The 27,295-nt window shown below is 35.6% G+C and overlaps 1 protein-coding gene across 3 annotated transcripts in view; it reads left to right on the forward strand.

Moving 5' to 3' along the window:
- Mgat2 (alpha-1,6-mannosyl-glycoprotein 2-beta-N-acetylglucosaminyltransferase) overlaps positions 1-24,461 on the forward strand; it is a 47,552-nt gene extending 23,091 nt beyond the window's left edge. The window contains exons 7-10 of one of the 3 annotated variants that reach the window (XM_083133871.1): positions 1,684-1,844; positions 7,474-7,626; positions 15,487-15,701; positions 22,480-24,461. In XM_083133871.1, coding sequence (XP_082989997.1) covers positions 1,684-1,844; positions 7,474-7,626; positions 15,487-15,701; positions 22,480-22,696 — 746 coding nt within the window. In that variant the 3' untranslated portion in view covers positions 22,697-24,461. The remainder of the gene's footprint in view (positions 1-1,683; positions 1,845-7,473; positions 7,627-15,486; positions 15,702-22,479) is intronic. The other 2 variants (XM_083133881.1, XM_083133891.1) reach the window with 2 other exon arrangements.
- The last annotated feature ends 2,834 nt before the right edge of the window (positions 24,462-27,295 follow it).

The raw sequence follows: 27,295 nt of genomic DNA on the forward strand, positions 1-27,295 counted from the left end.
GACAATATGCAAAAACCTTTTGTAATCTAAATTATGATTTCTTGTTCCATTTTATGGACCCCCGTGCTTTGTGTTCAGCATCACGGATATCAGAAATGTAATGGTTGAAAAAGTACTACATTACACCTATATTGGGTATAAAATTCCCTTCAGAATGTAATTTACGAAAACAAAAGAAGCTATCTTTGTGCCGTACAGAGGATAACAACATTAAGCAAGTCACGAACAGTATTAACTTTTCAAAAAAGATGGTGATACCTTGAGCAACTAATTCGGATATTGAATTGGTAAAATCACACCAGAGAGAAAATCTGTAGCAACAGTTTTCAAAGTTCTTCAAAAAATAGTTTAATTGATTTGGTATTTTAGATTCACTTTATGCACAGTAAGGTTAATCAGGACTGGACAGTTTAAAGAGGGATCCAAAGCACCATGTGCCTCCATTGGGCATCGAACCCTGGGACCCCTTGATTACAAGGTGATGACACTACCACTGCGCTATCGGGGAGCTTCCCCCCCCCCCCAAATAATGTAGAACAACCACCAGTGGCACAATGTTCCAAAATATTTACGATGGCACTTTTTGCGTAACTTGGTTCTTACTCATTTACAGGTGTCAGCAGTGGTGGCAATTGGGGGTGGGGGTGAGCGAGAGTGGGTGGTGGGAAATTAATCTGTCCTTGCACCTCCCGCTACCTTTTGCACCTTGCCCCCCTAGTTTTGAAACCCAATCGCCGCCACTCCGTGTGAGTAATATAAATGTTTTCTACCACGGAATAAATCTCTGCAATTTCAAATTAATAAACGTGACGAACATTGCAAGTGCTCCTTGAACAGTTTAGAATCTAAAAGTTGGCAACATTGACTGCATGAGTCATGTATCTGGATACTGTGTAATACCGGAATGAGTGTTCACTGCAGATAAGCGAGCTGGGTCTTGCAAGGCCTGCCAGTTACCTGTGGGCTTTCGATGCTTGATGGATCAACTCCCAGGCTTACAGTTTTACTCGCTGACTCGCCAGTTAGACGGGCCTAGTAAGTGAATCTTGCCTTGCCCATGTGCACTGCTCTGCGTACCATTAAAAAGGTTGTAATGCATTTATCAGCCGTATCATCACGATTGACTTTCTTGAGATAAATAAACTATTTACAGTATTTCAAAACTTTTTTTTATAAGAATTACAGTACATGACTATTACTATTATATTTATAAACATGGTAAAAAATGGCATAACTTTACAAATTAATTACATAAAAAATATTGGCATTGTGAATTTTTGGAAGTTGAAAATTAAATGGAGGTATGTCTAGCAAATAAGAACCTACCTTAGGACATGTTTTCTTTCACTTTCTTCAATCTTTCCCAATGAACATTAACAATATATTTTAAAGTAAATGACACTTTTCCCTTTTTTGTACACAAAATGAAAACGTTTTGCATCACCTATCACCCTTCCATTTCAGAACATTGCATGTTTCAGAAACTAGTCCACATTTGCATAAATTCACAAGTGATGCAAATTTATTTTTGATTTGTGTCCATCATTCATGGATTTCTTGAAGAGATGTGTATTCTGACTAATCGTAGAATTGTTTATACAATTTACATAATCTGTGTAGAGCATAACAATTTAATTTTGATATTTAAATACTTAGACTAATTGTCTGTTGTGTGTTCCGCAGGCTTGGTGTTGTTTCTGGAGGAAGACCATTATGTGGCTGAGGATTTCATTCATGTTTTGCATCTGATGCAGAACACATGCAATGTGAGCTGTTTAAAGTGTAATATCCTTTCTCTGGGAACATATTTGAAAACATATAATTATTATGGGGATTCTAAAAAGGTAAGAAGACATTTATATCTTTAATCGTGGGAATTTATATGAAGAAATTATCTTTCAGCTATAACCTTTTTGTCACCAGTAATTACAAGGCAACATATCCTGTTGCAGTATCGCACAATTTCCACCCAAGTAAAAAAAAGCTGGTAGAGAAATGTTGTATTCCAAAGACCTTGTTTCGAGTCGTCGCCAGACCTTAATTTTACACAAAGTTTATACAAATTTTTTTGTTTGCCATATCTCCAATTTTTCAGTGATTGACCAAGGTCCCCCAATGGCCCTAATTGGAGTCTCCCTCTATCATTGTTATTGCTTCGTTTGTCATGTGAATAGTGTGATACTTCTTTGCTTAAACTTGCTCATTCAGGATTATACAGTGCGTTCAACGAAAAACCGGGCCTGCGGTACATGTTTAATAGTTGGTCCATTTGCCTGTTTCGTTGTTGTGGCAGTCTTGTATGTACGTGTACTTGTAGCGGGGAGTGAGGGGAGGTAGAGGATGTGGGATGGAGGGAGGGAGGGTGGATATTGCATAGCGTAACTGTGAAAGGCTGTATTGTTTGGTGAGTCACCATCAGTTTCCTCCATGCTTTCCGAGTGTTGTGTTGTTGGTGTTGTCGGTTAGATAGTGCGACTACCATGTCGTGTAGTGCTAAGGAATGTGCTTTCATTGTCTCACAGCTGTGTGAGCGGACCCTAAGGATATGTTCTTCTCTTGGCTTAAGCGCCGCAACGATTTGTGAGGAGATCTTGTTATGGCACATCGAATACCCTCCACAACTTCTTCTGTTAGTACAGACCTCTGCCGTTTAGGTTTCATGTTTAACAAGGACCTTGTTTCACGGAATTTCTTTACCATATCCTGAATTGAGCTTTTCGCAGGAGCGGCCTTCCCAAATGTCGCTGCAAATTTGGCACGAGCATCTGCATATGAATTTGTTCTAAAGTAATGTTTCACAATAAAAGCACGTTCTTTAGCACTAAACGGCATGGTAGTCACACTATCTAACTGACAACACAACACTCTGAAATTGTGGAGGAAACTGATGGTGACTCACCAAACAATACAGCCTTTCACTGTTACGCTACGCTCCATCCACCCTCCCTCTTCCTCCATCCCACCTCCTCTACCTCCCCTCTTGCCCCTTCCTCACACCCCCTCACTCTCCGCTACAAGTACACGTACATACAAGACTGCCACAACAACGAAACAGGCAAATGGGTCAACTATTAAACATGTACTGCGTTGAACGCACTGTACAATAGACACTGTATTCAGAGAGACACAAACTCACATGCCTTGTGATAACTACAAGCAGGTGAAAAGTGCAGTAAATGAGATAGGCATATAGATTTTAACACAAGGGTAATATTAAGCAAAGCAAGAGATCTTTTTGACAGAAGTGTATGTACACTCTAGACTGAAGTACACTTACGATGCATGTTGTTTGCTTTAGTACAGATTGAGTTGGCAGCTTCATTGGTGGATTTTATACTTGAGTACAATGGAAAACTGCAGGAACATATGGCTGGCAAGGTGTTCTGAATTTGATATTAAATTTTTGGGTGCGTCAGCACTTAGGCTATTTTGCTCCCGTCACATTATGTGGGGTCCAGCCCCTTAACGTTGCAAATAACAACTGTAACATTGCATAACTAAAATCTTAAAATATTCTGACTTCTGTTGAAAGCTGAAGCTGTAAACGAGCACTCAGCACACTTAAGGACAAAAAAATAGGACTTAAGAAAGTAAAGTGCTCCCCTGTGCTTTGCTCCATGCCATGAAGGCATATAGGGGGTGTGGAGTTAGGCCCCCACACTTTCTTGATCACAGCCGAAGGTAGGGCTGATGTGATCAGCACCACGCCCCTGGCCACCTTTACCCCTCCAGAGTTTCCTCCAGGTACCCACTTTGTACGATGCTGGGTAGGTGCCAGAGCCACTTGAACAGGTGTAAAAAATCCCGGTTCTCCCCTGCCGTGGATCGAACCTGGGTCTCTCACATGGTAGTCAGATGTCCTAATGACTGAGCAACCGCGGCACTAAAAAACAGGACAACACACAGAATTATACTGGCCATAGGGCCAGTCGCCATAGCCTCGTTCATCTGCAAAATGCAGTCCAGGGTGTACTATGTGGAAGTGAGGGTGACAGTTGGGTGTACTATGTGGAAGATCACCCCTTACACCCCAGCTGGCAAGGCATGTATATGTAACTATGTAAATGTGAAAGTACAATTGTTTGTTTTGTTTTAAGTCCACTTTATGCACACACAGGCTAAACAGAACTTGACCTATAGTTAAAGTCGGATCCAAACCACTATATGCCTCCATCAGGTATCGGACCTAGGGTTCCTTGATTAGAAAGTGACAATGTTACCGCACCACCATTGGAAGGCTCCTGTGAAAGTACAGCTACAAGAAAGATACATTGCTTAAGTGATGAAGAAGTGAATACCAAATGCAATTTTAATTTCTCCTTAGGTGATAGAGGTAAGTTCATGGTGTCCTGGATCTTGATATTAATAACATCTCACAGAGGTATGCTTTCACTGACAGTCAGTGTGCTTGTGGTTCCTCCACCCTACTTACCTGTTGCAGAGGAACTCTTTGTTTCCTTTGATGCTGGCAAAATGTCAGCTCTCTAACTATTTGTATGGTGTGCTTTTTCAAAGGTGAGACTTCATTGCTTGTTGCAGGGATATAAGATATATTTAGGTGAAATGGAAATGAACACCTGTTTTGGGAGCCAATTTATGCTTTAAATTGCAAAGGCACACTTGGAACTGTTTCCGTGCATTGATGACATCATCTGTCTCATCCTTTACAGAAGTAGCGATGGCTCTACCTTATCCTAAGGAGAGATGAAAGCACCTAACTTGCTTTTTAATGTACTTTCACAGAAGCGTGTACAGTGAAATGTGAATTGGGACCAAGGGATATACACAAATCTCAAGGCGTAGAAAATTGTTTGTCATTCACAGTGGAAACAAATGTTACATATTGCCGCATTACACATTCATTCTCCCTGATCTCAATAGCACAGAATGTTATAAAATTTGCCAACATTTTAAATTCCTTCACCCTGATCCCCCTGTAAAACATAAAATAGAGGTTCCTCTTTATACATACAGATGGGGGACAAAATAATACGAACACCTCTGAAAAAGTATGCCACATTTCACACCGGCAGTACAGCAACACCACCTGGCACTGAAGTCTGCACCTAGTGGCTATGAAGGGTAAGGTATTAGTCTGTCAACAGCAGTCATTGGTGGTGCATTCATCTATTGTACGCTTTGAAGAGACGCTGCAATGTCAGACCTAACAGTGTTCCAAAGAGGCATGATTGTTGGAGCACGTTCAGCTGGAGCCACGATGACGGAAACTGCAAACCTTGTGGGGTGTGCAAGGAGCACAGTATCAGCCATTATGACAGCGTACACAACACAAGGTAAGATGGCATCTTCAAAGCACAACAGTGGACGAAAGAGAAAGCTTTCTGCTCAGGATAGGAGGGTGTTGAAGCACATAGTGACCCAAAAGCACAAGCAATCGTTATCTGAGATAACATCTGAAATGAACAGGCATCTCCAGGACCCCATTTCAACCAAAACTGTCAAAAAGGGAACTCCATGCTGCAAACATTCATGGCAGAGTGGCAATTCGTAAGCCGTTGGTGACATCACGTAATGCTGTCAAGCGACGCCAATGGTGCAGAGCTCACAGAAGTTGGTCCCCACTGGAATGGCAACAAGTCATCTGGTCTGATGAATCAACATTATTTCAGACCACCGGTCACGTTTATGTGCCGAGAACGCCCCGAGATGCTTTTCATCCTCACTGCCTCTTACTGACTGTGAAGCATGGAGGTGGGTTCATTATGGTATGGGGTGATATCTTGGCACGGTGTGGGACCACTTGTTTTTCTGCATGGGAAGATCAGCGCCAGTCACTATTGGAGCTTCCTGGGGGATCATTTCCATCCTTTTGTCCAGACTTTATTTCCTGGGGAGTGACCACTTTTTCAAGACTACAACGCTCCTATCCACACTGCTGGGTCTGTCCAAACATCGTTCGAAGAACATGACGATGAAGTAGGACAACTTGAATGGCCCCCGCAGTCTCCTGACTTGAACATTATAGAACATTTGTGTGGATATTTCGAGTCCAAACTGTGTGCTCAACTTCTGCCTACAGCCACACTTTCGGAATTGGGGACTGCTCTGGAGGAACAATGGCTCCATATTCCCTTAAACATTGTGCATGTCCTCTATGTGTCCATCCCACATCACATACAAAGTGTACTTCAGTCACATGGTGGTCCAACCCCATATTAATAAAGATTTTCTCTAATTTCACAGATGTTTGTATTATTTTGTGCCCCATCTGTATGAAACTTGCAAAAATTTACAGGTATTATTAAGACTGAAGTTGGGTAGTTATTTTAAAGTGTAGTGAGTGATTTAGGAGGAGACCAATAATGTGATCATAGAAACTGCCATAATTTAGAGATCTTGAGCTGAAATGCTACAGCAGCTAACTTGGAGGACTGCTATGATATTGCATTTGAACAAAATCTATTGATGTGTTACGAGATGACAGGTGAAAAACTGATTATGGCATCCCTCTGCTGTGTGTACAATCAGGTTGTGGGCTAGAGGGACAGGGGTCATTGTTTAACGATATATTGGGATGTGCAGCACACCCTTGTAAACACAACTTCAGTTCCTCCTGTTATTAGTTTTCCCAGAGACTAGCATTAAGTCACTTGAAACGCATGGCATTCCCATCCCTCTAACTCTTGATGAAACTTTGCAAATGCTGAGCCAATAAGTTTGAAACTTTTTTACAATTATAATCACAGTAGTTGTATTGTGTTTTGGAAATTTTGCATTCTGTGATAATTCTGTAGTATGGCAATATTTTCACGTAATCACAAATGGAGGGAAGTTTTGTCTCCCAGCTGTGTTTTATGTTTATTGGTGGAATTTACATGCACCAAAGTGAGAAAAAAATGTATTTGTTGGTGTTTGTTTCTTACAAAAATTATATCTTAAATCAAGTAAAGGACTGGCTTTAGACATGTCTTTCTGATGATTCCTGTTTTAAAATTTTACAATGATCATGTTAACATCTTCGGAAGAAAGAAACAAGTAAGTGGAGAGATTTGTGTGATACAACTGCTCGAAATGAAGTCTGGTAATGGGAGATTCCATCCCCTCCAAGCAGTTTCTATTTTGAGTCCAGTTACACATTTGATTGTGCTTGGAAATTTTTGGTGTACCAAAAGTTGATTAATCCTACACTAATCCCCAAACTCCTCAAGGATGAAACATGAGGAAGACATGCCTAACAGAAGACCTTTTCTTGTCTTCTACATGTACATATCTGTTGTTTGCATTAAGTGTTTGAGAGCATTAACAAGCCAGGTGCTTTTGTGCTGTATTTATCCATGTCACTTCCTAGCAGTTCTTCTTCAGTCATTGTATGTGTACAAAGTGATTGGCGTTATTATGTGTGTAGCTTTTTGCATGAGATATGGAGTACGTGTGTGCATAGAGATGCATTCACTGCTCTTGTGTGCGTCTGTGAGTTTTTCTCTTCAGAGACCTTGCTTTCTCCGTTTTCAGAAGGATGCTCTGAGAACTAAGCATCAGTCTGTTTCTGCAGGATTGATTCCTCCATCTTGGAAGTTCCAGGTCCTCCCCTCTCTCTATCAGCATTATCAGAAGGTAGATTACTCACATACTATAGGCTATCAACACAGTGGGACAACTATTAAGGTATAATTTTTCCCCAGCAAAGATCTTAACAGATTGTAGCTTTGACAGCAGGATTTAATATTTGGTAGTTAGTTTCAGGCGCTCTTTTGGATTGCTACTATTGTGGTTGTTGCTTGTCTGAGTTGTGATAGATTTGGTTTTGTTATTTTCTTCTCCATTTTCTTTTCAGTTTGTGGTAAGTACGATGATCATATTTGCTTTCCTTCAATCTTACAGCAGCGCGTGTATTGATATCTGCAACAATCGCTCTTCTTGCTTCATGTAGCTTTGTATGCACTTTTGTAGTAGTTGTGCATGTTTGAAGTAGCCTTTCTTGTCTGTCATTTACAATCAATGTTTATGTAGAGTCGCAGGTTCTATGTGAAATGTTGTGAGTAGGTAATGCATATTTTGTGTATGTGAAGCTGTATATTAAGTAATTTGTATATTTAATTAAATATTCCCAAGATATAAGCATTTTCTACCAATAATTATCATGCGATGTTACGTGGGATCCCACTTTCTAATGCGGGGCCAGTCCCAATTTGTCTATCTGTGCATAACATGAAAGTTGTTTGCCCATTGTGTTTGAGCTCTGCGAGAGCGGAGGTCCTTTCTGTAGCTGCAAACACACATAAATCACATACCACTTCAAGCTCTATTATTTCCCAAGTTCAGCAAAATTTTGGCCTTCCAGTAGAAATCAAACATGTCACTTAGTCTTACTAAACACAATATCACTAACCACTAGGCTACTCAAGAATTCTTACAGGTTACTTTATTTTCTAGGGGCTATCCACAAGTAAATAAAAATATATCGCATGGCACAATCGATTGTGGAACTGTAGCACAGCAACTTCTGGTTCACTGCCGCTAGGCAATTCAAGCATGTACTTGTGGCCTTTCTTCTCTCTGCGTATCAGATGAAATGGATAATATAAAAGCACCTAACGATGAGGAGAAGAAGCAATGTCTGGACAAAGTAGAGTTTTCCACATCCATTGGATGAGCAACTAGGAAGTAATATTGGATTATTCCAGGATGAGATTCATTTGCTGACTGTCGTTACATTTGGCGATATTTGTAGAATACATATTTAATAGAAAATGATTTTTCCTGCATTGTGCAAGTGCTTAAAGCATATAAATCTATTAATGAAAAAGTGCGAAATGTACGAACAAATAAAAAAGCTCAAAAATAAGTTTTTCCTTCTCTATTCAGTCAGGGCAAGTTGGCATAATGTGGTAATGCACACTTGCTGGTTTTGTTCCCGTTTGAATGCAGAAATACAAAATGCTCATTGTTATTTTGGGTCAATTTTCTACTATTTGTATTAATCACAACGATGAAGATAAATAATTAACTGGAAAAGTTAATGATGGGACAAACACAATGATACACCATTGCCTGGCCAGTGTTCAAACCTAGGACCCCTCCTCTATCAATGTTGCAAATATTACCATATGGAAAAGACAAAAATTAATTATAATACCCCGATTAGTTTTCTGGTGACAAAAATTTAATAAAGTTCATATCCTTCAAGAATGTAACGTGTAACTTAACTGACTATGACAGAGCATCTTTTGAAATGAAAAGTAATATTTTTCTTCATATCACTAAAGAAGAAAGAGAAAATCGAGATTTAATGATCTCATTTTTACCTTGAATGAGGTGGTTACTGGGGGTGCGGGATGCAAAAGTTTCGGTCGAGACAGGTGGTAGATTTTCAAGATGGAAAATATTCAAAATTACTCAACATTGAAAAATTTTAATTATGCACACAATTTCACCCTCAGGTGATGATTGATTTTGTATTTCTGGAATAAAAACTGCTAATTTCAATAAATTTCACACTTATTGTACAAAAAATGTATAGGCAATAAACCACTTTTAAACACTATTATTTAGATTTTATCAAAGTTCGGATCGGGACGGATATCTTGCACATCCGTTGTGTTTCATGCGATGTCTACTGCTGCTAATGGGTGTTGTGTTTCATGCGATGTCTACTGCTGCTAATGGGTGTTGTGTTTCATGCAGTCTACTGCTACTAATGGGTTTCCACTTTCCACGCCTGACAGCTAGACTGCAATAATTTTGGCACCCAAGATCTCGATGAAATGGCTGAAGAGTGGTCTGTGAAAGATTATTTAGCCGTGATCGTAGTTTATTCGTTCATTTCCTATGAGACAATCTTAACTCCCTTTAGTGGCATGTCGTGAGCCTATGAACCAGAAGTTGTGCTACAACTATGGTGTCCGCTCGAAGGCACTTCCTCCTGGTGGATAGCCCCTATACAAAAGGACAGGAGTTTTAACTCTTTGTGCTATGAGTATAAACTAAGGATGTGTGTTTAGAGAGGTAAATCAGTGACTTGTGGTTACATGCAACTTATGTTCAATCAGTGTTAAGCAGTAGTTTCAACAGGGTGCTGAATGTTAGAATTAGAAGTTTAAACATTTTCATGTTAGTATAGTTTATTACAAAGTTAATTATATAAAGCCATTTAGGTTGTAGTAGTGTTTCTACATGTGTATTTGTGAAAAATTATCTAATGTGTTGATGATTTCAAGATTGCTAGTAATAGAATATTTTTTTTTTCATTATATATGCTATATTTCCTTGTCAGTGATGAACTTATGGAATAGATATAATTATACAGGAATCTTTCGAAGCTCTTTTAAATTATATGTGTTGCAGCTTCCTCTTTTCATGTGCTACAGCTGAATATTCCTATGAATAAGTGACATGTAAGGAATTTAATTGTGCTCACAAGTGGCATAAAGTAGATCTATGTAATTAAAATGTAAAGATTTAATGATTAATATGATAGTGAATAAAATAGGGCTGAGCAGATACCACTTTGAACCGATACCGATACTTGAAAATTGCAATAATTAAAATTTGTTCAAAATATTGATCAATGTTGGTGTGTAAATATTCTTCTCCAATTATATGCATCAATTTACCAAGAAATTTGCTTCACAATATTCAAGAATTACGTCAGAATTTTATTAAAGTAAATGTTATGTAATCACAAATTACAGTTTTTTTGTGCAAAATAAAAAGAAAGTTTGAATTTTGCATAATTTTCACGGACTCCATGAAAGACCAAAATGCTGGAAAAGTATCGGCTGCTATTGGTAGATGAATTAAAACCGATACTTTCTGATACCAATATCACTGGTATTGGCCGATACCAATACATCGGCATCGGTATTGGCTCAGCCCTAGAATACAAACATAAGTACTGTGTGGGGTGCAAATATCATCTCATCTTTCCAAGCTTTATTTAGTATTGAAATCCAGTCTATTCTCATTGTAGCATTTTGTTGTGTAAGGTTACAAAAATGTAGTTGAAGTTGAAGTTTTGTTGTGGACTGACATCAAAAGAAAAAAATGAAAAAAAAAACAACAGTGGATATTTATATTAAAATTTATATATAATCTATAAAACTGTGTTTTATAGGTGAGGTTTTAACATACAATATTTATACACTAAAGACTGTATTAGTAAATAATCAAGGCCCAGGTACATGGCATCAACGGTTTATAAATGTTTCCGGAATACGTTGAGCGGCCAACTGCTGGTATTGTAGAGATACTGTAACACTTATTCAATAACTCCTTGTACCATTCACAAATTTTTTTTTTCTTGTAACCAAAGTTGCCTACTACACTTGGCAAGAAACTACCTACCCTGTCTATTTATTTATTATTTTATTGTTACTATATATTGTTAATTGCATCACTCCAGACGTTAACTTCCTTGGCGTGCTTAGTAAATTTACTGAACACTAAACACACTAATCGATGAACACACTGAAGCACTAAACACATGGTGGTCATTTTGGGGGAGTATAAATCTTGATGGTGGGCTCATTCCATATCAAATCAACCGATAAAAATGATTTTTGAACCTTAAGGATTCAGATTTTTTAGATATTTTTGTTTATACATTGTACCTATCAACAGGACAAAAACTGCCAAATTTCAATTTTTTTCGGGTCTTAGTTTTTTGAGTTATTGACTTTCAAAAAAGCAAACATCCCAAAATTTGACGACACATTGAAATCTTTAAACAGCTCAAAAAGTATTTGACCTAGAGAGCTCAATTTGGTGTCATTCTCTTCTGCTTTTAAAGAACTTTAATTTGAAATGCAACATGACTGTGGTATTTGAATTTTGTATTTTTTTCAAAAAAACTTGAAAAATGATTTTTTTTTAAATCTCAAAAACACCATTTTAAATTTTTTTTTGAAAAAATATATGTTTTGAAGACATCAGTTGAATATTTGGGTGCAAAATTTCATAATGGAATGGCAATGGGTTCGCATGGAAATTATTTTTTTGTATTGTAATGTGCGTGAAATAGTCGGGCATGGGGACAGGCGCCCCAGTTCACAGCCAAACGAGTGCATGAAAGAGCCAGATCTGGCCGCAAAAGAGCTAAGTTGGCAACACTGGCATGGAGGGAAGAGCCTGGCGGAAACTGTTCCGCATGCTTTAAATGCAAAATTATTATTTTTGTATTTGAATTTGAATTTCTTGTAATCAATATCTCAGCCCTTGATTCCTTGAGTCGCGCTTTAAATAGTTCTGTATTAGGAGAATAGTTCTGTTTAGTAAGTCTGTGCATTCAGTGTGCATAGCACATAACTTTAAAAGTAAAAATATATATGAGATCATAAATATTGTAGGAATGATGGGTAAGTGGAAGATTAACTTGCTGTTAAATTGAGGAGTTTTCTGTATTTCCAAAACTTTTGCTGGAGGTCTCTTGAATTTCGGCATGTACTTACAAGAAAGACTAAAAGTATTTAGAAAATTTTGCTTAGACAGATATTTTTCTTGTGTTCTTTGTTTCTTCTCTGGTTAACATATCTGGAGTTCTTCTTTTGCAGTTTGATATTAAAGTTTTTTTGTTTTTTCCGTTTGCCTATTTAAACATATGTACAAACATGGTTGCAAGTGTCATTGAATTTCATAGTCCCACTGTGTTTCGCTGCATGCCCATATTTAATATATCTTCTTTTACAATGCTTCTATGAATCACTGCAAGCAATAGGAGTGTGCTAGAACATTACACTCAGGTATCCTCATTAAAATCTCATTTGAGTATAGGTGAGCAATGTACATAAATGAATGTGCAATTTTCTTCCTTCACATAATCGTGCAATTGATGCCGATTTCTGAAAGAAAAACAATTCACGTCTTACATTGATTTATCATTGAAAACTATAAATAGGAATGCTGAATGCAAATAATAACAAGGAGTTATCGAATTTGAAATTCACAGAAAATATATTATTTAAGTGGATAAAACTTACTTCTCACTTGATTATTTTCCTGTAGTTTACGGTTATTACAAGCATAAGAAAACCGTTTTTTGTTGTGACGTTTCAAGAGAACACACACTCCCTTTATCAGACATTTATTTTCATTTTGACTAAAGATACAGTTATAAAGATGGTTAGCAATTTTTTAAACAAAATTAATCCGTTATATAATGGATGTTGTCAATGTTACATTGTTGTATTATAGCAACTTAACTGTGAAAAGAAGCAGTCTGTTTTATTTTTATTTCAGATTAAAAAAAATTCATGACATTATTTTTTATTTAAAATTATGAATCCCAAATATCATAAGGTAATTCAAAGTCATCATTGTTTTCACAAAGTCTTGATGTTTTCTGTTACATTAAAATTTAAAGGTGGTGGCTTACTCCAATTGTGAAAAAGAAAACTCTATACTGGATCTATGTTACCATTTTCATGATTTAATTTATTCCAGTGTTCTTCTGCAATGAACGAAGCATCCCAGACATTCAACTCTATGTTTCCCGTCAATCTTTTTAAAACCCTTCTCTTTTTAATCAAATGCTTCTCTTCGATGATGTGAGCTGACAAACCTGTTCTTGGGTTTAGATTTATAATGTCCAAATCGTGTTTGTGCCATCTTATTGCCATTTTCCTTGCTGTTTGCCCTGCATAATCCTTTGAACATTAACAACTTATATTATATATTCCTGTGGTTTCCACATCTGGTAGAGATTTTCTCATTTTGAATTCATTAAATGTATATTCCAAACTTCTTGGTGATCTAAAAACAATTCTGAAATTAAATCTTCTAAAACAGAATCTTCAATACCCAGTATCCAAAATCATCTCCAGCATTTTCCTTCATTGCATAGAATCAATTGTTAATGAGATAGGTGCGGATATCATACTCTACATCAGATATGTAGATGATGTGCTAATTATTGCTAAAAATGAGAAACCATCATGGACGTATTTAAATTGTTAATTGAATCACATCGTCACATAAAATTCACTTGCGAACCCATGAATAACAATGTAATTTCTTTCCTTGATCTGCAAATTAAGACAACTGACACAACAATTCAAACATCAGTCCATAGGAAAAAATTAGCAGGGGAAAAATACATACATTCATGCCAATTCAGAACATTCACATATAACAATGGATAATATATTTTTAATTTTTTTCCTGAGAGCACAAAGGCTATGTTCTAATAATAAGGATATCAAAAATGAAGAAGAAAGGCTTTTTAATATAGCAAAAGAAAATGGCTTTCACACTAACAGAATAAACCAAATCAAAAAACAAGTTGCAAGAAAACTAAAGAAAAGCAAAATACAGACAAAGATGAGAAATCTGTTGATTTTTTTTTTTGTGCATTCCATTTCACAAGGGATTCTCATATAAAATTGCCAAAATTTTTAGAAGATTTAATTTCAGAATTGTTTTTAGATCACCAAGAAGTTTGGAATATACATTTAATGAATTCAAAATGAGAAAATCTCTACCAGATGTGGAAACCACAGGAATATATAATATAAGTTGTTAATGTTCAAAGGATTATGCAGGGCAAACAGCAAGGAAAATGGCAATAAGATGGCACGAACACGATTTGGACATTATAAATCTAAACCCAAGAACAGGTTTGTCAGCTCACATCATTGAAGAGAAGCATTTGATTAAAAAGAGAAGGGTTTTAAAAAGATTGACGGGAAACATAGAGTTGAATGTCTGGGATGCTTCGTTCATTGCAGAAGAACACTGGAATAAATTAAATCATGAAAATGGTAACATAGATCCAGTATGGAGTTTTCTTTTTCACACCTTTAAAATTTAATGTAACAGAAAACATCAAGACTTTGTGAAAACAATGATGACTTTGAATTACCTTATGATATTTGGGATTCATAATTTTAAATAAAAAATAGTCATGAATTTTTTTTAATCTGAAATAAAAATAAAACAGACTGATTCTTTTCACAGTTAAGTTGCTATATTACAACAATGTAACATTGACAACATCCAATATATAACGGATTCTTTTTTTAAAAAAAATTGCTAACCATCGTTATAACTGTATCTTTAGTCAAAATGAAAATATATGTCTGATGAAGGGAGTATGTGTTCTCCTGAAACATCATAACAAAAAATTGTTTTCTTATGCTTGTAATAACCGTAAACTACAGGAAAATAATTCTACAATGCAAGCAATGCGTACATACAAGAAAAACTATTTCACTTGATGTTGTAAGGTTCATTGAAAACTGATTTCCTACAAGAAAAACAAGCTTGTGTAGTGTACAAAGTTTAACTTCTATATGCACTGTAATTTAATGATAAGAAAGACAAAATATTTAGATGGTAATGTTTCACAAGTCTTTCACGAGATGAAAGTACATCTAGAAGTGCAATTTTTATATTTACTTTTGTTTCTGTTCCATCTTGCTGACTGGTCTACTTCCCAACATATTCCGCAGTATTGCCAGAAACATTGAGATAGCAGAGAGGAGATCGTGTTTGTTATCTTCTTTGCTGATGTTTCTTTTCTCGCTCCAATAGGCAGAGGTGACGCCGTGGATCAGCAGCAAGCACAACATGGGCATGGCTTTCAATAGGAGCACGTGGGAGGAAATCCGGCATTGTGCGGAGTTCTTCTGCACGTACGACGACTACAACTGGGATTGGAGCCTCCAGCATATTTCCCAGCAGTGCTTGAAGCACAAGCTGTTTGCCATGGTCATGAAAGGGCCAAGGGTGTTCCACATAGGAGAATGGTGCGTATTATGTTCCTGTTACGCATGTGTGTCGGAATCTGGTGATGATGCTGATGTTAATTGGTAGCATTAATATGTCCCCGCTCTGAGCAGTAGGATTGAACTATGTATTTTGAATGTTCAGCGTTTCTGAGTCCCTTTTGTTGTTGTTGATTTGGTTTATTTTACTTTGCTTTTCTGCTACTTTTGGCTAATCGCAAAGATGAGGATGAAGAGACACTCACAAAAAAACCACCCATGTCCAGGCTGGCATCTGTAGCATGCTGTGATAACCACTCTGCCATGGAGGTTGGTAGTCTCTTTTGTTATCTTTGGTGTCATCAGAGATTCTTTTCTTAATAATAATTGGTAAAATTGCCAATAATTTTATCTAGTATTTATATAAATACCCTTTATCTTAGTGCTGAATTCTGCATTTTCTTCATATATTTATAAATACTGTGCAAGTCAAAGCTTGTTACAATTACGTGATTGCATTAATTAAGAATGTGAATGAGTCATTTAGATTATTTAAAGATTTGCAATTTTATATTAGATTGATAGAATATTTTATAATAGTACTTTGTTGATATTATTGAAAATTTCATAAAAGTCCGCCCCTATTTCATGCTATTGCGTGACTCCATATACTGGCCATTCTTCCCTATTGTGCGTATTTGTGATAATGGCCACATTGCTGAATTTTTCATTCCAACGTTTCAGAGACTTGATCGGACTCAGATTGGATAGGCACTTATGCAGCCATATGTATGTTTGTGGGTTTATTGGGTATGATTGTAGGGTTAGAGAGGAAGATGTCTAAGAAGCTCACGTAGTGCAGCTAGAATAGGAAACAAATAAAATGGCAGTGGTGTGTAAAGTCAATGCAGGGTGGTTTTGTGGAATATGACAAACAACACTCCCTGGGAGGATAATTTCTTGGCTACTGGCTCCGACATGCCCAGAGTTGTAAGTAATTGCCCAAAAAAGAGTTTTCTCTACTCTACTGTTGAGCATTGAATGATAGATGTAGAACTTGAAACATCTGATGATCACATAGCTTGAAAACAGCAAGCAGATGCAGTGGTCGGAAGTAGCATGCTATTTGTAGTGGTGCTATTGTAGCTAACTACAAAATTTGTAGCTGTAGTGGCACTACATTTTGAAAATTGTAGCTGTAGCGGTAGCGAAGCTACAAAATTCCTGTAATTGTAGCGGAAATTTTGCTACAGCTACACTTCTTCTCAGCATTTTGAGGTAAATTTTGAATGTGGCAACAGCGTCAAAAAACATTCGACAAAAACGCTTACTTTTGCAGGAGGTTCACAAAGACAAAATCTATTACGTGGAAATACGGGTAATCTGGATCGGTGGTTCTTGAACTTTCCTAGACTGCGGACCCCTTTCAGAGATCACTCACCCTCATTGACCCCCAAGAATTAACTCAAAGTTTAAAGCCCGGAATTTGCATCATTTAAGAGTAAATGCTCTTGTCTTAGTATTTTTCCGAAACTTTGTGTAACACTGGGAGGATTTCGCGGAACACCTGAAAGTTGGAAGAACCGCTGATCTAGATTATAGACATCCACGTAATTAATTTCATTAGTATCTGAATAATTCTAATATCTTGATAACTAACTAACATACATATAAATATATTCCGGCTAACAGCTACGTTCTTTTGAGCTGCATCACTATTTTGGGGAGAAACATGCCTCGTTTGCGTCACCCCTGGAACAAATCCTGAGAATATCCATGGTGTAAGAGACAGCAAAATGTCATTAATTACTGTGTAAAACACAACAAGAAATCCATTTTCCATTAAAATGACAAAGCAATAGTGCCACCTATCAATGGTTCAGTACGTTAACAGGATTGATCATTATCGTGTATAGCACAAGCAAAAGGAAAATATTGTTACAAGAACGATAGACATACACATTCTGGAATTACAATTATTTTCGTCTTAATATTTGTTCACAAATTTTAAAATTATAATACGTTTAAAAAACTTGGGTTTGCACATCAGTTTCCTCAATATATTTTATGATATTGTAAAAAGTATGTGCGAGTTATTTACTTTTCTGCAGAAACAACCTTTTTCTTTAGTTAATATACAGTTTCCAAATATATGTATTTTTCCTACTTTTACGTCACTTTTTCTGTAACTTTCGCTAATCATGACAATGAGGATGAATGGTTTATTTAGTAATTCTCTTATCAAGAGTCGCTTTCTACGACTTTTGTCTAATTGTGAGAATGAGGAAGAAAAATGGATGATGTGCAATGTGGGGAAAGGAGGAGCAGGGGAATCCTCCTAATTAGCAGTCTTTCCTAGGTATTGTTTAAAGTACACTTTATGCACAGTTAAGGTAATCGAGACTGGTTCCGAACCACTGTGTGCCTTGGTCTGGTTCCGAACCACTGTGTGCCTTGGTCGGGTATCGAACCTGGGGCCCTTTGATTATAAGGTGACAAATTTCCACTGTGTATTCAGGGAAGGATTCCCAATAGGAAAGCTTCCGTAGAGCATTGCTCCACCTGTTTCTCATTTATACCATAGAAGCATCCCCAAGGTTTGAGGATTCCCCCCCCCCCCCAACTTACACTCCGTGTAAAGGCTAAGAAGATAAAATTCATAAATATCACATTTTTATGTTATTCCCCTTTTGCACAACACGTTATAAGTAATTTTGATACATATGATAAATTCCAATTATTTTTTAAGAAGTAACCAAGCAGGAGACAGAAATATCTTTGATATGACTTAATGATAACATGCATGCCTGCCTGTAAGACCTCGTTTCATTAATCTTCCGCATGGGCAGCAGCAATATTTAATAAGAAAATTAATAATTCCAAAGCATAGTTTACCCTCCAATTATTGCTCCTTCCATTATTTCATTATTTAAATCTGCACAGATAGTAAAACTACCCCACATGTTGTATCTCTGTAGGTATAGTAAAATGGACTCTCGAAGAGCAGACAATAAAGCAGCCAGGGACCAGTGACGTATGAACATGGTTTTGAGTGCCCTACTGCCTTGCAACTTTGGATGTCCTTCAATTGAATGGACAGAAACACAAAACGAAAACGTGCAGGAGTAGTTTTTAAAATTCTTGTCCATAAACTTTAAGTGGAAATGTCAGTTACAGAAGAATTATTTTATCTTAATGATTGATATCAGTCATAATCAGTGATCAGAACGCTACATTTTAAAAGTAGCTTCGCTACGCTACTCATGTACGCTACTCGCTACTTCTGCATAAGAAAAAAACTTGAAACAAGCACATGGATATTCAAAAGAAGCCCTTAGTATGATTGTTGTACTTAATGGAAAATACGATCGTAGATCGTTATACGAGCGTAATTCGTTAGATGTTTGCTCCAACTTTGCGGATAGCTGGGGGGGGTGCTTCTTTGGTATAGCTAAATGAGCGACAGGTGGAGATATGCTTTATGTAAGTTTCCTGTTGGGAATGCTTCCCTGAAGGCACAGTGGAAACTTTGTCACCTTGTAATCAAAGGGTCCCAGGTTAGATACCTGGTGGAGGCACTAGTGGTTCAGATCCAGTCTGGATTAGCTTGCCCCTGTGTATAAAGTGGACTCAAAACAAAAACTAGGAAATACACCTAGTTGGGAGGATGGATTCTCCTGCTCCTCCGTTCCCCACGCTGCTCATCATCATTCACCATTCTTCCTCATTCTCACAATTAGCCAAAAGTGGCAGAAAGCGACTCTAGATAAGATAATAACAAAATAAACCATTCATCCTCATTGCCATGATTAGCAAAAGGTACAGAAAAGTGACGTAAAAGTAGAAGAATTACATACATTTGGAAACTGTATATTATCTAAAGAAATTTATCGTTTCTGCAGAAAAGTCAATATCTCGTACATACTTTTTACAATATCATAAAATATATTGAGGAAAGTCGTGCGTAAACTCGAGTGTTGTAAACGTATTGCAATTTTAACATTTCTGAAAAAATATTATATTGAAAATAATTGTAATTCCAGAAAGTGTATTTCTATCATTCTTGTAACAATTATTACACCATTAAGCCTTGTTTCCATGATATGAAAAACTCAATATGCTGACCAAGGCAGAAATTTATTTTATTATAAAACATAAACTAACGTAACGTTTCAACCTTCTAGCAAGGTCTTCTTCAGACTCTGCACCAAGTACAAATATAACAAGGTACAAGACAGGATGATATGCCTTGTTACATTTGGTATATATATATATATACACCATTCATACCTGTGTGAAGAAGACCTTGCTAGAAGGTTGAAACGTTACGTTAGTTTATGTTTTATAATAAAATAAATTTCTGCCTTGGTCAGCATATTGAGTTTTTGTAACAATAATTTCTTGCTGGTAAGATCCTATATGCTAACAATGATTAATGCTGAACCATTGATTGCTGGCACTATTACTTTGTCATTGTAATGGAGACTGGATCGCTCGTTTTTGCGCAGAGATTAATGACATTTACCTGCCTCTTACACCATGGATATGAACAGGATTTGTTCCTGGGGTGACACAAATAAGGTCTCTTTTTTAGTGTTGCCGCAAACGAGGCATGTTTCTCCCCAAAGGCGATGCAGCTAAAAAAACGTAGCCGTTAGCCAGAATATATTCACATATGCCAGTTCAGTTTAGTTATCTGGATATTAGATTTATTCTATACTAATGAAATATATTATGCAGATACCTATAATCTGCGATATCAAGATATTTATAATCTAGATTATAAGTATTTCCATGTAATAGACTGTCTTTATGAACATCCTCCAAAAGTAAGCGTTATTGTCTATTTTTTTTAACGCTGTGGTCACTTTCAAAAGTTTCCTCATAATGCAGAGAAGAAATGTAGCTGTAGCAAAATTGTTGCTACAACTACAGGAATTTTGTAGCTTCGCTACAGCTATGGCTATAATTTTCAAATTTTGTAGCTAGCTACAGTAGCGACGCTACAAGTAGCATGCTAGTTCCGACCACTGGTCATAATTATCTAGATATTCTAAAAATCTGGTTATCCATCATGTTGAGTCGATGAGATATATTTTTCATTCAAAATACTGCCTTCATATCAGTCTCTCAAGAAATGAAATATTTATTCTCAAGGAAAAAATGTTGATATATAAACATAAATAATACTACCAAATTTTATTTGTGTACAGCTGTAATTATTAATTTGGTTAACACTAATTGCAATACTCGTATATCAAAATTTAATTAATATGATACTTACATAGGTATGTTTTTCTCAAAGATTTAGTAAAAATAAGTAACTGAAGTAACACTGCTATCAAAATTATTGAATGACTGGAATTATTATAATAAATAACAGAATCTATTTTCCAGAAAGTACAACTATCATACTTGGGGCTTCCTTTGAATAAGTTTTTTTTATGCAGAAGTAGCGCAAAAGTAGCTAAGTAGCAAGTACCGAACAGGAGTAGCTGTAGGGAAGCTACACTTTGGAAGAGTAGCTGTAGCTGTAGTGAAGCTACTTTTTTAAATGTAGCATTCTGATCACTGAGCAGATTTACAGGCTATAATATTTACAGCTAAAGTAGAACCATGATTTCTAACCCTTACAATATTTTTCAAAATGAAAATCTTGTGCATGCTGCTGGTGGTAATCTTTAAATTGATCTCACCCCTATTTTTCAAATAGCAAATGAGTGGAACTTTATTTGCATTTAAACATTAGTGTTTTCATTAAAAATAGAGTTGATTCTTAGAACAAGGAAAACTGATTGAAATTTGATTGCAAAGTTGATTTGAATGGAGCATGGTCTTAGGTTATTGGTTTAGCTAGTGCTGTCACCAAGGAATTAGTAAGAAAAATTATGAACTTGTTTTCACTTTAACACTGCATAATAAGCAGGGGCAAATTTGTGTTTTTTTATTATGAACTTCTCATGTCTGATTTTTGTCATGTCTGTTAGTTATTAATACTTTTATATCATTTCTCTTTCAATCATATAAATATTCTCATTAAGTAATGCATGAGTTGCACCTCTGTGCCAGAGAAATGCAGTACTTGAGTACTTGAAATGGAAATTGAAAAAATAATAACTTTATATAACACTTTTTAATATCCATATGTATTACACAGGGTGTGTACCAGTCAAGAAAAGTAAAGAAATCAACAAGTAGGTCAAGAAGTCAATAAATTATATTTTTCGTCATGAATTTTTCTGCCCCTTTGACTAATTGCAAATATGATGAATGGTGGTAAGATAAGATGAATGAAGGGACTATCACAAATTTATAGGGACAACAACATGAGCCCCACATAAGATTATACTGGCTGAGAGTCCAGATGCCAGAGCCTCGTTAGTCTGCCAAATGCAGTCCAGGATGCTTTAATAAATAAAAACAAGTTAATTATTTTTTTAATACAGCTTCAGTTTCATCTTAACTGGCCTTTTGGCCTGGGGTTTCTTAATTGCAAATTTCCAATTTTACTCTCTTAAAAAGAAAGGTTAAGAAAAATGAAGAAAAAGTCAAGATTGTTGTATTTGTTAATTTTGTAGACACCTTGTACAAGAAATTTAAACATTACACTTAAGATATTATAATCAAAGAATACAACAAAGAAAAGAAGAGCTATGAAAAGTAACTTGTGACCAGCGTAACACCAGACATCCTTGTTACCACTCACATGATTAAGACTCTTCGAAAAAGCCAAAAAAATATATGTTGGAAATATAAATAGAAGAATTAAGTAGAGTTCATTTACTATTTTACATAAATTCATAATAATGTTTTTCCACAGCGGGGTACACCACAAGAAGAAGAATTGCCAGTCGAATGCTGTTATATCCAAAGTCCAGCAGGTGCTGCGATATGCAAACAAGCATCTCTATCCATCCCATTTGACACTCACTTTTACCAACACCAACAAGAAACAAAAGTTGCGCAAGGGTAATGGAGGTTGGGGTGATAAACGCGACCACCAATTGTGCGTCAATATGACCAGAACAGGAAGGTAGTACTAGTGGACTATAGTTTGTTCAATTTATTTTAATTCCTTCTTTGACATTGAACATTGTCTTCATGAAAAGCCTTGAAGAAGTTTCACAAACTTTTTCCCAGTGTTTATTGTAATTATATGTGTGTATGCGTGTGTGAATGTGCGTGTGTTTGACCAGATTTCTTTTTTTAGAACTGTGTACATATTTCCTACCTTTTCTGTTCACCGCTAAGTATTTGTTGTAACTATTTTAGCCATATAAAGAGGTTATCCTGTGAACTTTAGTAAAGACAAGAAGAGGAGATAGTTTTTATGTACTTTAATGTACCAAGTTTGTTCTTCCGTGTTCATATGTTTTACGGGTGTCTACCTCTTAAGCACATACCATGATCTTTGAGGTCTGCACAGTCTAAAACTGGATAAACGTCTGCTCATCCGTATATCCATCAAGGGTATGCAGTGGTGTATATCATGGTTAAGGAGAATCATTAACAATGTGAGGTCAAGTGGTGGCTTGCAGCGAGATCTATGAGCTTTAAAATTGCTACTTGATTTGTTGTTGCAGATTTTCCTTGTACTCAAAATAGGTGGTGCCAATTGCAATCTTGAAACTGAAGAATAAATGCTGAGCAAATAAATTGAGGAATAATTGCTGAACAAGTAAATTGTCTTCAGTTGCTCACTACTTTTTGCCATCCAGCACTGAAATTATGAATGGGCCCAATTACAAACATCACAGAACGAGTGTTGTACTCTTTTTACTGGGATATATTTTTCAATGTAATCATGGACAGATCTGATCTTAACATGAAAGTTTACTCATTTCATCTTTGATTTGAAATTACATTCATCTGTCATATTGAAACTTTCTCTCACTTTCATACTGTGGACAGTTCTTAACAATGTGGATTCTACATATGCTTACATTTAAAACAAAGGAAGGTCATACTTGAAAGATCTTCATGTCACTGCATTTGTGAGGAAGGTATGTAACAGGTCCTGAATTAATTGGAACTGGATTTTTTCTACCGTAAAGGTACAAAGAAGGGTCTGAGGTTAGATCTTGCTTTGCTTGCAATATAATCATCATATCCATGTTACTGCAAGCAGAACTCATTGTACACTCTGTGGTTATATAAATTTTCACTCATTCTTTCCATCATTTTTTATTCAACTAACACTAATATTCTCAGCAACACTTGAAGTAATATTAAAAAGACAAGTTGCTGGAGTACAAAATTCCACTGTTTTTAATTTGGTAGACACCCTGTGATTAAGAATGGTTCATTGATGTTTGAAATGAAGGGGAGTTAAAATATACTGGAAAAAAGTATTCACTTGTCTGGAAAAATGGTTTATCAGTCTTCTATTAATTTCAGTGGCCTGCCACCATCCCACTGAGAACTCGTACTGTAGAGGATAAGTGAGTACTTCTTCCTAGTAAATTATTTGTTACCACATTTTTGATTCCATGAAATGAGAAAAGGGATTTTATTTCCATGGAATTTTGTGAAATATTATCCAGAATGGCTTTTTTATTTTTAAAAACAGATTGAACACCTATCGAGATATGTTTTAAACAAGTGTTAGGAAATAGTTTTATGAGAAATGTGAATAAAACATTGGCCTAAATGTGATATTCTTCTACAAGATCTATCCTGTATTTTCTTTTAGAATATTTTTTATTTGAGACTTAGTAGATTTGTATATGTACATGTCATATTTAAATGTGTGTGCTTATTTGTATTTATGACCATGTGTAAATAGATACTATCTTGTGTGTTGCTATTTTTTCATAATTCTGTCTCCTTCAAACTTATTCCAGGTATTCTTGACATTTTGTATGAGTATTCTTATTATATTAACATCAGTTTCTTCGGCTGGCATAGAGCGGTGATTCGTAATAGGAAACATGCAGAACTTGATTAAAGGAGAGATTATCTGTTTTATAATCGACCAATTTCTTGTGTTTTCTTGAATTTGAATGAAGAGCTGTAACATTGCCGAGTGTCTTCCATGTTGTATTTTGTGTTTTAATTATCCTTACTTTAAATTCATTCTTATCTTATGTTAACAAAATCAGTTAGCCTCTTTTTCAGAACTATTTATTTTAATGAAGGCACACAGTAGGACAGCAAAATTCATCCATACTACATAATTCTACATGATATTACTTAAATTTGGTAATCTGTACTTACACATACACAAATGTAGAACTTCTTGAGCTGTTTTTAAACAGGTGCATATTTTCCGTAGGTCACCTGCTGGCGAATTTTGTGAGGTTGTGGTAAATTTCTGTGTTTGAAAGGGCAAAATTGTTTTTAGGCAGTAAAGAACATCTTCAGATAAAGTGTGAGTGGTTGCAGAAGTTTCTGTAAGAAAGTACGTAGTTTGTTCATGATTTGCACAGCTGCGAATTACTCACTTTAATAAACAATAAGTATTTCATAAAATATAAAAAGCAGTTTACTTATTTTATGTGAGCATGTTCCGTTAGGTGGAACTTATTGTTTGTTCATGATTCTAACCATCCACAAACATTACTTTTAACATTAATTTCAGTTATATTTTGGGACAGGTATTTTATCATAGAATACAGGACTATTTATAAAGCTTGGGAAATTAATTATTACATTTTACAACAGCTGGAGATGTCACAATACACCCTCATTTTTCTTTCAAAAGAGATGTGTGTGTTAGTTGCCAAACATGCCACACAATGACTGCCAAAATTTTATGCAGACATCTATTAAAATTTTACCAGAAACTATAATTCCATTACAGCATCAGTTCTCAAACTTTTTCTTTATTTAAGGCCTCTATACCCGTATAAAAATTACCAAGGACCTCCAAGAGCTTTTCGCACAATTACCGAGCACCCTATTAAGTCATACCATAGCTTTTGCACCATTTGTTCAGACATTTTCTTTAAAGAAAATTAAACATCACCACTTGGATTAAGAAGGAATGTGTTGGTTTTAGTATTAAGTAGACGATAAAATTATTACAACAATTAAAGTTGTCAGAAATTGTAAGAACTTTACAATGAAATTCATGTACAAATGTTACTGTGGACTAAATGTCCAGTATTTTGAGTGCAATCCACATACTATCGAGAATTCTTATAATTTACATTCCTTTTGAGTAATGGTAAAAATAAAATTCAAAAGGATGCAAATTTGTTTTCAGGATAAATTGGGGGAATTTTAGTATGTTTTTCAATTAGTCTATAACAGCAGCAATTTGTTTCTGGCTCTAAAAAGCATTTGTTATATTTTCACAGCATGGATGAATTTTACTTCTTTGCACCAATCACCATAGGCATTTGTTATTTTAGTGTAGATTTTATTGCATGTACCAAAGCTGGATTGTAACTGCTTTCTCATTTCATATATAAGACGTACCTGTATTGTAACTTTCCTTGCCCACCTCAGATTATTTTTTAGTTGCACTTGCTTGTTTGTTGAAGATCCTCTTCTCTGGTGTTATTTCCTCTGTGTCCTATGGACCAGCAGTGAGTGGCAGGTGTTGGTGTACTCTTCATGAAGTTTTGTATGTATCTGTAATGATTAAGACACTAAGATTATAAGTTCAAGATGTGCTAATCATGGAATTAGTTTTACTCTTTTGTAATGTGTAGACAACTTTTATGGAACTGATGAGTATAGTGATTTCACAATGAATTGACACACATTACCCAGGTGTAAAAAAGTGAGAGAGAAAAGTGTCACTCACCACTTTGGTGCAAAAGTCTCTTGTCAACCGTCACTTCAGTGTGAACCATTCCCCCCAATGAGTTTAATTATGAGTGACTAACTGGTATCTGAATATAATAAAAACAAAATCAATAATAAGTTGCACTCTTTGATTTGTAAAAGTTCAAATTTAATGCAAGAAATGTAATTGCATTAATACTTTTAAACAAGAGACCAAAACAAAACTTGTTTTCAATCTATAATATTTTAAAAATTATTTTACATATTACATGACATTTTTTGTATTAATGTAGAGAGGAACTGAATATGGATTGGCTGAATTGTCCATTACAAGTGAAAAAAGAAAAACCAAGCAGTAGCATTTGTGGAAAAATTAGGAAAATAGTATACTTGTGGAAGGTTTAACAGTTTTTTAGATGTATGATTTCCTTTTGTTATTCCATATTTTTTTTATGAATCTGTTTTGAAAGAAATATGTATGCTCATTTAAAGCAATATGTATAATAACTATGAAGAAGTAAAACATGAGGTTAACTGTTAGGAGCATATTCATTTCAATTGTAATTTGTCTATTTATTTGGCTGTGTAACCATTCTTCTGAATTGTATTATGAACATATTGTAATTTTGTTATTTTAAACAAATTTTTCTTGCTAGTGGTCAGCTTGATTTAAATATTTCACTTGCCAATAGAAACCTTCTTTCCCTGCCAAAATGTAAAATCACTCCAAACAGATCTCAAGATTGTAGTTAAATGTATTATGTTCATTATATTTTGTAGTGCTTACAATCGAAGACATTTTTATGCTTTTCAGGGTAATTCTGTTCAAGCATCAACTATGCTTAAGGTGATATTATGTAGGAATCAAGGGCAGTTATTTGCGAGTGTTAGTGATTGTTGAA

Source organism: Lepisma saccharinum, chromosome 1 (assembly GCF_977018435.1).
Source record: "Lepisma saccharinum chromosome 1, izLepSacc3.1, whole genome shotgun sequence".
Classification (NCBI taxonomy): domain Eukaryota; kingdom Metazoa; phylum Arthropoda; class Insecta; order Zygentoma; family Lepismatidae; genus Lepisma; species Lepisma saccharinum.